Source organism: Myotis yumanensis, unplaced genomic scaffold (assembly GCF_028538775.1).
Source record: "Myotis yumanensis isolate MYYU_CA2020_CCGP unplaced genomic scaffold, mMyoYum1.0.hap1 SCAF_11, whole genome shotgun sequence".
In the NCBI taxonomy this organism is placed as follows: Eukaryota; Metazoa; Chordata; class Mammalia; order Chiroptera; family Vespertilionidae; genus Myotis; species Myotis yumanensis.
In genome coordinates, this window is record NW_027223762.1 from 14943698 (window position 1) to 14955077 (window position 11380).

Below are 11380 nucleotides of genomic sequence, written 5' to 3' on the forward strand. Positions count from 1 at the left end.
TATCCACTGAGCCAAACCGGTTAGGGCAAACACTCTTTTTTAAATCTGTTGATTGCTTCACCATCTAACATCTTGATTTGTGGGTTTAGATTTTTGTATTGTTACACATTTCCACCTGCCAACTCATGGAGGAGCAAGAAAATTGAATTATTTGGATGTGAAAAGTGTATTAAACTATTGGTTGTCAGTATCACAAAGGCCACTGTTATCAAAAGAGCTGGTTACTTGTCTTGGCGAGCGGAGCCTATGCCACTGCACCAGGGGACCACACACTATGTATCTGGCCTTGGAATTTGCTTTTGACCGACATCCAAATAACAGTCTTTGTTTGGCAGAAATATGTTGAAAGGGAATTCAGAGAAAGAAATGATAGAGAAGAAAGAAAAGAAAAAAACCTGATAGCACAAGTGCTGGCTATCCATATATGCCATACTGATAAAAAGAAAAGAGCCACACACTGTTGAACAAGGTGGGGTGGGGCTGTGAAGACCCAATTCTAGAAGGATTGGTGCAGACAGGAAGCTGGGGAAATAAGGCCTTGGCTCTGCTGCACAAGCAGAAGGGGTATCTTAGGTAGTGGTCTGGCTTCTCTCGGCTAATGAGTGTCCTCAGGCAGGGTTTGGCCATGTCATTCCTAGGCTCAGAGCAAGTCCATAGTGTGGCTGCCCTGTGTTGGATGTGTCAAATGCAAACAGCCCCATTTCTGTGTTTTTTTATCAGGTATCTACCTTGGATGGAGTTTTGGAAGTACGAAATGAGCATTTTTGGACCCTAGGTTTTGGCTCATTGGTATGTTTTCTACATATTACTTTAGTTATCATTTGAAGCATACTTTATAATTTTCAAAACTGGAAAAAATTATTTCTTTAAAGTTTTCATAGAGCCTTTGATTTCTGTTTTTGTTCAGTAGAGTCTAAATTGTAGGTGGATTCAGAAACCTAATTGAGATTAATGGGGGGATGTTTTTCTTTTTTCTTTTAAACCAAATCATCTTAATATTGAACCGTCCAGAAAAGACAAATTCAGTCACACATTCCTAAATATGAAAATGTTGCAAAATAAGAGGTGCAATTATTATTTTTTAATATATTTTTATTGATTTCAGAGAGGAAGGGAGAGGGAGAGAGCGATAGAAACATCAGTGATGAGAGAGAATCATTGATCTGCTGCCTCCTGCACACCCCCTACTGGGGAGTGAGCCCGCAACCCAGACATATGCCTTTAACAGGAATCGAACCCAGGACTCTTCAGTCTGCAAGCCGGCGCTCTATCCACTAAGCCAAACCAGCTAGGGCAAGGTGCAATTATTTTTAATCGCAGTTCTAATTTTGGAGATTTTACTGAATATGTTAAAGAGTTACAATAATACATCTTCTGCAGCATAAAATTTCATGTTTTCTCATCCAATATTGGACCTCATTACCAGAGAGACTTTATTTTTGTATCAGGAATGATGAGGAAAATAAAGAAAAGTACCCAGAAAAAAATTAAATCACCATTATCCTCTCACGTAGAGAAAATTGCTATTGATATTTTTGTATTTATACTTACACATTTATTCTCCTTAGAAAATGAGATCATGCTATTTTATGATTTGCTCTTTTCACATACCACAAACAGGTTTTTATATCACTAAAAAAAGCAAACCATAGGATTTGGTTTTTCTAACATAACACAGATTCCAGAGGTAGGCTGGCTAGGGCTGCCCAACAGCTCAGCAATGTCATCCAAACTGCAGTCTTTAGTTTCAGGTTCAAGTGGAAAAATGGCTGCCTTGTCTCTGCCTCCCCCTACTCTTCCTCTCTAGTCATTTGGTATCTCAAACTCATCCCCAGGAAAGGCCCTGGGGAACAACATTTCCTAAATTCCTGAATATTTAAAAAAGTTGTGGACATTATACTTGAAAATAATTTTGGCTACATATATAATCCTGAGCATATATTTTGTTTCCTCGAGTTTCTTAAATATACCACTCCATTTACCTCTGGCATAAAGTATTGCTGTAATAAATAACTCATAGTCTGGTTTTGGGTGTTTTTTTCTTTATATCTGACTTGATCATTTTGCCTGGATGGCCCAATTTTTTTTTTTTAATCTAGTAATTTTTCTAGAGTGTCTTGGTGGTGGTCATTCTGGGTGAATTATTTCAAGTATGTAGTATACCCTTTCAATAATGTTATTTCAAAACCAACATTTTAAAACTTTCAGGAAAGTTTTCTTTAGTTATAGTTGTTAATATTTATTCTGGTCTCTTGCTTTGATTTTCTTCTTTGGGAATTTCTGTTACACTCGTTTGGATTTTTGCTTTTTTTGGTATTTGTTTTATCTGTATTTCCTTTTAATATTTAAAATTTCCCTCTTTTTACCTTTTATTTCTCTTACAATATACTTGTGTGTTTATTTGCTTTTGTACTCCTTGTTTCGTCTTCATTTCTGAAGTCAATTTTTTTTTTATTTCTAACTATCTCATTTTTGAGGTTTTCTAATTTTAATTTATAGTGTTCTTGTTTCATGTTTTTTGGCTTGTTTTACTAAAGTGTGGTGTAGTTCTCAGTTTTGTAGGTAAATCTTTCTGGTGATCTTTTAATCTGTTCTGTATTTTCTTTTTTTCTTATAGTAACTTTGTGTGGGATTAGGATTCAGTTCTTTTCTATGGCTCCTTTTTTATGAAATTAGGTTTCCTGAACTTAAAAAATAAGGGGTGGTTTAAGGTAGTATGTCTAAATCCATGGCTCTAGAGTTCCCTCTTCTGCTGAGTCTGTGAAGTGAACGTTTTTTCTTTCCCCTGGCTCTGTTTCCCTTCCATTTGTGCCTGAACCTCTACTCTGCTGCTCAATTGGGATTCTGTTCCCAGTGGTTTCTTCTTAATGTGGGGCTTTGCTTGGTTTCTTTTGAGAGTTCTAGGGTTCAGACTACTCCATTTCTTCATATCTTATTGCAGACCCAGCTGCCTTTCTCAAGTTCTCTGTCCTAGATTTCCACTAGCGCCGGCTTACTGCTTTGGGGTTTTTAGGTCAGGCAGATGCACTATTGCTTGCTCCTCCACAGAAGCTGATACCTTGCAGGTCTACCTGGTATAGCTTGCATTTGGGTTTTCTTAGCACCATGTTAGCTAGTTTTTTGTAGATGTGTTCATTGGCTTTTGGATTTGCTGTCTTAGTTTCTGTATTTATGGGAATATTTGGAGCATTTCAAAGAAGTGCCACCACTGTTGCTGTCTTCCAAGAATCTCAACATAATTTTTAATGGCTGCAGTTTTACATGATATGAATATGACACAATTTATTTAATCATTCCTCTATTGGATTAGTTGATTTCCATTGTTACCATATAAACTGGCTGAGATGAGTATTTTTCTGGTGTAATCTTTGTATATACTCGTGATTATTCCTTAATAGTAATTTTTAGGTTGTACACCATGTAAGGAGATCTTATTCAACCATGATGATGTAACCACTCTGATCTTGGGTTGGTAGTCCCTGTACCAGCTAAGTCCTGCAGTGGGCCTGAACAGATGCAGCCACACCACCTCATCGGATCTATACCACACAATTCACCTGGAATGGCTGGAGACCCAAAGATCCCTTCTTGTCTGAGATCATCCTGAGCTGCACGTCTCTGTCCACAGGGAGCCTCAAGGTCAAGCCACTTGGCCCTGGAGCCTATTCCTTGTGGATAGGAGTCAATGGCGGCCTCAGTAGTAGTGTCCCAGTGCTCAGTGGGCTGGGGCACGCAGCATCCCCATTTGAGTGGTGGCTGTTCTCTTCCCTGTGAAACCTGTGCCTCTCCTAAAAGTAGGCAGTGCATGAGGTCCAGGTGGAGCTCCAGTAGGGGTGTGTGGGGTAGGGGTGCTCAGGCCACTGGCACACTGAAAGGCCAGGTAACCCGTCATCTAAAAGAGTGCTGGTCTTATCTTCAGCAAATGAAACATCAGTCAGTGTTTTCTTTTTAAAGATTAATGTTTCGAAGGGCTTTTTGTGAATAACATAATATTATACCCTTGATGGCTTTTGATGCCAGTTGCCAAATTGCTTTCCAAAAATGGTTATACCAATTTGCAGTCCTCCGGTAATGTAGATCATTTTTAATCATTCTTTTAATTATACTGATATCAGTAAATTAGTAGACAAGTGTTTATTAAGCATGGTGGCTTTAAACAAAAAGAATAGTTATCTCAGCTGTTCAGAACTTGGCCATCTAACAACTACACTGATGTATTGCCTAATCAAGACCAAGGAAATTACTAAAACAAGCTTTTGAGCTGCCAAGAATAGTTGTCACAAAAGCTATAGATTAATGCAAACACCATAATCATAGGAGACTGACTCTCGGAAATGGTTTCCACTTATTTTACTTGGATTTCCACATCAGATTGAAAGAGGATGCAGTATCTTTTATAGTTTTGTATAGTGACAGCAGTGAGATGGCAGTGGCAAAGAAAAGGGAGAAATCAAAGCTGCCTTGATTTCTAGACATGGCTTGTCTTACCTAAAAGTAATCAACTACAAGTCAAATTTAAGCAACATAGATATTTTCTCAGTCTTGTAATTGATGATAATTCTTATTACTGCTCAAGTCGTAGACTCAGGCACATTCTAACTAAACCAACTGGCCAGTTTATGTGCAGTTTATGCTTTGCTGTAATTTTTTTTATAAAGTCTGAGTTTATCTAGAAATCAACATGAAATAACTGTTGGGTATTTTATTATACTATTTTTATTATATATTTTTATTTAAGATTTTATTATACAAATAGTACCCAGTTGTTAGAAAGATTAGAACTTACAACTAAGTCAAAAGGTAGAGAATAAAAATTCATAATAATTTTACCATCTAGAGATAAGTGCTGTCATGCTTGATATTTTTCTGTATGTATGTGTTTTGATCAAAACAGAATCATTGTTGTATCTACTATTTTATTATCTACTTTAAAAATATAATGTGTGATAAATGTCTTTTCAGATTTATAAACATACTTTTTTAAAATTTTTATTTTTATTATTGATACTATTACAGATGTCCCCATTTTCCCTGCCTTTGCCCAACTCCACCCAACCCCCATATCCTCCTTCTCTCTGGCCATCACCACATCGTTATCTGTATCTGTGGGTTATGCATACGTCCTTTGGCTAATCCCTTCATTAACCCTCATTGTAATGCCTTGTGCTCTCTATGTTCCTAGTAATGTAAGGTAAGCTAGAAACCTTGAGATTATCTTTGATGAGTTCATCTCCCTCATCCATTACATCCAGTTGGGTATCAAGTCCTCCCACTACTAACCCATGGCATATTATATGAATCCATCTGTGTCCCTCTCTGATCCCACTGTGTTTGTCTTATCTCAGACCTCTTCATTTTTAACCTAGACTGTTGCAGTTATTTCCTACATAATTGGCAATCATCCATACCTGTAATTTTTCTGAACTCTATTTTATTGCTGTTGCTTATTCTCATAATATTTAGATGCTTCTTCTATCCTTTCCTTTTCACCCCATTACCTACCTTTCTTCTTTATATTCTTTCTTTGTTTCCTCTTTTCCTCCTTTTATTTTTTTTCTGACCCCTGAAATATTTGTACTGCTTTATATTGTTTACTAGAGGCCTGGTGCACAAAGTTTGTGCACTCAGGTGGGTCCAGCAGCCCGGCCTGCACCCTCTCACAGTCCAGGAGCCCTCGGGGGTTGTCCAACTGCCGGCTTAAGCTGGCAGTCAGACATCCTTAATGCTGACACAGAGAAGGGAGAGGCTCCTGCCACCGCAACTGCGCTCACCAGCCATCCGCCTGGCTTCTCGCTAAGCAGTGCTCCCCCTGTGGGAGCTCACTGACTATCAGGAGGCAGCTCCTGCATTGAGCGTCTGCTCCCTGGTGGTCAGTGCGCATCATAACGACCGGTCGTTCCACCAATTGGTCGATTTGCATATTAGCCTTTTATTATATAGGATTCTTGCCCAAACATGCCATGCATTTGAATTGCTATTTCCTAAGCCTATCTCCACCTTTTGAAATTTAACCATCAACCCTAGATCATCAAATGTCATTTTTTTCTAAATGTCTTCCTCAATTTGACGAATCTTTGGTTTGATTATTGTACTCCTCTGGTCTGCTATTGGGTATAATATTCTTTATTTCAGTCCGTGTATGCTTACTTTCTAATTTCTTTATCGTAGCATCGAGGGTCTCATTAGTTTTCGTGAGGCTCTGCACAAATTTATGGCAAGCCCTCAAAATTGCGATTCTTAGCTCCATATCCTCCATTTCTGTCATGTTTTTTTGTCTCCGCATCTTTTATGCTTTCTTGGTGCACCCCCTTGTGGTCTTTGTGCGCAGTCTTGTTCTAGCCAAGCCTTAATTGTTGTAGTTAACACTAGAGGGGTTTGACCACCAGGCCGGCTGGCTGTGGAAATCAGCTGTAAGGAAAACGTCTGCCTTCTGGGGAGGCGCTAATCCAGCCTTTGCCTGAGGCGATCGGCAAATGGCTGTGCGCAGGTTTTGGGCGGGGCGGGCTCAACGGGGCGGGCGGAGGGAGCAGTTATGGCCACGCTCAGTCCCGTTCCCAGAGGCTCTGCTTCTCAGAACCCCGGCAGCCACTGCAAACCTCGGAGAGAAAGCTGCCCTCAGGTCCCAACTGATGCCGGATAATCCCGCTTCTCCCGTTTGAGTCTGGGTCCCTAGAGACTCGCCCGGATCTGGAGCCCAGAGTCTGAGACTCACTCCCGGCAGAAAACGACAACCGTGCCCTCAGCCACCAGCCCGCTTTGCGCGCGCACCTCGGTACCTTTGTATTTTCCACACTGCGCCGCCTCTGAGCCTCGATTTGCTGTTCTCTTTCCTTCTAGTTGTAGAGTCTCTCTTCAGCCAGCCTTCCTGTGGTTCTGGGTGATGTCCGTTCAGTCTTTTAGTTGTATTTTTGAAATGGTTGTTTGCGGCAGCGGTCTCCGGTGTTTACCTACGCCGCCATCTTGGTCTCCCCCTCAATTTGAATTAATATCTCCCTTTTCTGCCTTTCTATTGCATTTTATATACTTCATTTATATTCTGCCTCATGTTATAATATGCCTATCTTCATCCTACATGGATTTCTCTTTTATATATATTAAAAGATCACATTTTATTTAAAGAGTCATGAATTATTTCATTGTTAATCATTACTAGGTAGTCTTTAAGAAATATCAAGACATTAAGTTTTCTCTTGAATGAAAGAGAATACCAAGTACTGTTACAGGGAATCATAAGTAAAATGCTCGTTTCCAAGGGAATTTTCCGTAGTGTAATTCTAAGCAGTCTCTGTCTTTTGCCCCTTTTAGGCTGGATCAGTGCATGTAAGAATTCGCCGAGATGCAAATGAACAAATGGTTCTTGCTCATGTGACCAACAGGCTGTACACTCTAGTGTCTACACTGACTGTTCAAATATTCAAGGACGACTGGATAAGGCCCTCTTTACCATCGGGGCCTGTTGCAGCTAATGTCCTAAATTTCCCAGATCATCACATAATACCAATGCCTCCTTTAAAGAGTATTGATGAGTCGAACCCTGTCACATCAACTCCGACTAAACCTAGTAGTCCACCTCCAGAATTTTCATTTAACACCCCTGGAAAAAATGTGAACCCAGTTATTCTTCTAAACACACAAACAAGACCTTATGGTCTGGGACTTAATCATGGACACATACCTTATAGCAGCGTTGTTAATCAAGGACTTGGAGTTCCAGGAATTGGAGCAACCCAAGGATTCAGGACTGGTTTTACAAATATACCAAGTAGATATGGAACTAACAATAGAATTGGACAACCAAGACCATGACATACTGTGATTTAATTTATTTTATGAGGAATATTGACTCCTTGACTTCCTTCCTATTTACTTATTAATCCAACTTTGCATTGACTGTTCAATCATTTGTTGTAAATATTAGAGAATAGTAGGCTAGTTCATATTATATGAAACCAATGAAACTATATTTTTGTAAGATATAGTTAGAACAGTGAGAAACTTCTAAATGTTGTAGGCTTTAAATAGGCTTCCTTTAGAAAGTGTATTTCTCTAAATTTGAATTTTGCTATCTTTGGTTTTGAAGTTGACTACAGTGTGATAGGAGATTACTTTTACAAGAGAACCATTTGATGGAGTAGATCTGTCACATTATATTCTCTTCAGTGAAATTTATAAAACTGCTTCTTGAATAATGGTACACATTTTAGGAAAGGATAAAAATATCCATTCTAAAAGTAAAAAAGTCTCTTTTATGGCTTTTCCAAACTTAATTGCTACATTTTTCTTTGAGGTCCTCTGAATTATGTCTTGCAAAGTAAAAGCAAAAATTTTATTAGAAATTTTAGAATATATACTGCTACCTAGTTTTTGTTTTTTGTTTTTTTAATATATTTTTATTGATTTCAGAGAGGAAGGGAAAGGGAGAGAGAGTTAGAAACATCAGTGATGAGAATCATCGGTTGACCACCTCCTGCACCGGGGATCGAGCACACAATCTGGACAATTGCCCCTGACTAGAATCAAACTTGGGACCCTGCAGTCTGCAGGTTGACGCTCTATCCACAGCCAGACTGGCTAGGGCATATTACCTAGTTTTGTCATTTAAAAATTTCAATACATTTGTAAATAGTCCATGGTTCTCAAAGTGTTTTATTCTGGTTAATAAGTACCAAATCCTTTAGTGATGTGCAATAAAGGAATCCCAGTTTTCTCTCTTAGACATAATCTGATTCTGACATAATGATGGAATTTATCTTTTTTTGTAACTTTTTCATTGGTTGACTTAATTTCTCATTTTTTAAACAAAACATATCAAATATGTTACCAAAATATATGGGATTCAACAAATGTTATAATATGGGATTTGATATATTTTCAAAGTTGCACAATCAGTTTGAGATTATATTATAAATTTTTACCAAAAGGTAATGGATCTTAAATTATAGAGTACAGTATTTTCAGACTTGCTACAGGCAGTTTTTAACTTGTTTTGTTTTGCTTTGTTAAACAATGAATTGTTAACGTGATGAAGTGTGAGAATTATATAGATTATTTTATATTTTGATTACTTTCCAAGTGCACATGTTAAGAACTTTCTAATGTGACCAATATTCCATATAAAAAATATAACAAGCAGCAATTACCGATGAGGTTATATCATGAGTTTTATGGTTAGGGTTTTAAAAAGGGATTTTAAGAGTGGATTCAACTTTTCTAGAATCCAGTGACTCCTAGAGATTTGTGACTTTTCCAGCCATTACCCAGCTATCTAGAGAAGATTTATGTTCCTGTAGAATTTGCAAGTTTCTTCAATCAACTCATCCTCTTTTAAATATGAGCAACACTTCCAAATCCTATTTCTTCACTGTGGAATAACAAACATCTAAGAAGCCATCTCTATCACAAGTAGTTAATCCTGTGATAATAAATGACCATGTCCTAAATACCTTTTGCTTGCTGAGGAGTTGGTCATTGTCTTGGCATCTGCGACCCTGTTCAGGCATTTTACCTACTGAAGAAATAGAGTCCACCCTACTTTGACTGTTGGTGAAAAGGAATAAGGCAACCTGTTTCTTGTCTTTTGTCTTATGTTCTCCAACTATTACTATTGCCTGTTATTGGTCTACCATTACAGGGTGGTTTTTCCTCCATTGACCTCATCTAAATGTGAATTCGGGTCTTGCATGAAATCTGAAGGACTGTCATGTGCTGAGGGATGATGATTCAGAGGTATGTGCTGCCACCGTATGCACATCTTCTCCATCCCTATGGGATTTTCAAAGTGTCCAGGTGCTGAACACAGCTCTGTGTGAGGTTTAATACCTACTTCCTCAACACCCACTCAGAAGCAATATCTGTGCAGTTGTCCTACCAAGGAGCTTTCATGCCAACCTACACTATTTGAGAAGTTGCCTGTGGGTTCTGAAGGAATTGGCTCTACTTGCTGAACTTCATTACTGCCAACTGCTATAGGTGACTTTGGTCCTTGCATTATGATATAACGTCTCATTTGCCAAGCTCTGGCCAGCTTCCGGATATGAAAACAAGAAATTTGGCCAGCATAGGCCTTTAGACAGTACCTTACTGCTAAATCTTGTCATGGAGTTACTTGAAGCTAGACAAAAAAAGGAAGTTCAAATTACATACTTGCCCCATGGTTTGTGATTTAAGAGCAAGCTTCATGGAATATGATGAACCCTGTTTGAGAAATCACTGTAATGGAAAAAACATTGGACTGGAAGACAAGAATTGGATTCCAAAACTGATACTGCCGCTGTGTAAGTAGTTTTGTAACCATGGGCAAGTCATTTAACTTCCCTGAGCTTTTTCATCTGTAAAGATAGGGTGGGGAATGAATTAGTTGATCTGTAAACTATCAACTCTAAAATTTTATGACTAAATCTGTAGAATATGTGCCCAGTTGCTAAACAATATTGTACCCAGAATTTCTTTCCAGTGACTACCTCAACATATAGGCCAAGTGTTACCTATACCAACACCCAAGCCATTAATTTGAGGTGCCATGAGAATAGAAGGTGAACCGCAGGCTAACACCATTTAGGAATTAGTTTATTTCAGACTTGCCTCGAATAAATCTTTTAAATCTGTTTAAACAGATTTTTCTTAGTCTTCTTTCTTTGTGGGAAAGGATTATTTTTTTTTATTATACCTTGTAATATGCATTAAAAAACAACATAACACATAAAACCCATGGTTTCACGATATCACTAAAGATGAAATTTGAAGTACATGATGTTAAACCTAAGACAAACTGAAGAAAAATATTGAGTAAGTGGTACAGGAGGGCAATTTGGAAGTATATAAAAAACAAAATTATAAATAGCCTATGACTTTTTTCTTTTTTACATTTTTCTTTCTTTATTGATTAAGGTACTACATATGTGTCCTTATCCCCCCATTGCCTCCCCACCCCCCCACTCATGCCTCACCTCCCTGGTGTCGGTGTCCATTGGTTAGGCTCATATGCATGCATACAAGTCCTTTGGTTGATCTGACCCCCACCCTCCCCTACCTTCCCTCTGAGGTTTGACGGTCTGATCAATGCTTCTTTGTCTCTGAATCTGTTTTTGTTCATCAGTTTATGTTGTTCATTATATTCCATAAATGAGTGAGATCATGTGATATTTATCTTTCTCTGACTGGCTTATTTCACTTAGCATAATGCTTTCCAGTTTCATCCATGCTATTGCAAATGGTAAGAATTTCTTCTTTTTTACCTCCGCGTAGTATTCCATTGTGTAGATGTACCACAGTTTTTTAATCCACTCATCTGCTGATGGGGACTTAGGCTGTTTCCAAATCTTAGCTATGGTGAATTGTGCTGCTATGAACATAGGGGTGCATATATCCTTTCTGATTGGTG

General features: G+C 38.3%; 1 protein-coding gene across 2 annotated transcripts in view; it reads left to right on the plus strand.

The window, feature by feature from the left end:
• Positions 1-10610, plus strand: part of SLC30A6 (solute carrier family 30 member 6) — a 30350-nt gene extending 19740 nt beyond the window's left edge. For both annotated transcript variants that reach the window (XM_070428958.1, XM_070428959.1), the window contains 2 exons: positions 721-789; positions 7306-10610. In XM_070428958.1, the coding sequence (XP_070285059.1) occupies positions 721-789; positions 7306-7806 (570 nt within the window). In that variant the 3' untranslated portion in view covers positions 7807-10610. The remainder of the gene's footprint in view (positions 1-720; positions 790-7305) is intronic.
• The last annotated feature ends 770 nt before the right edge of the window (positions 10611-11380 follow it).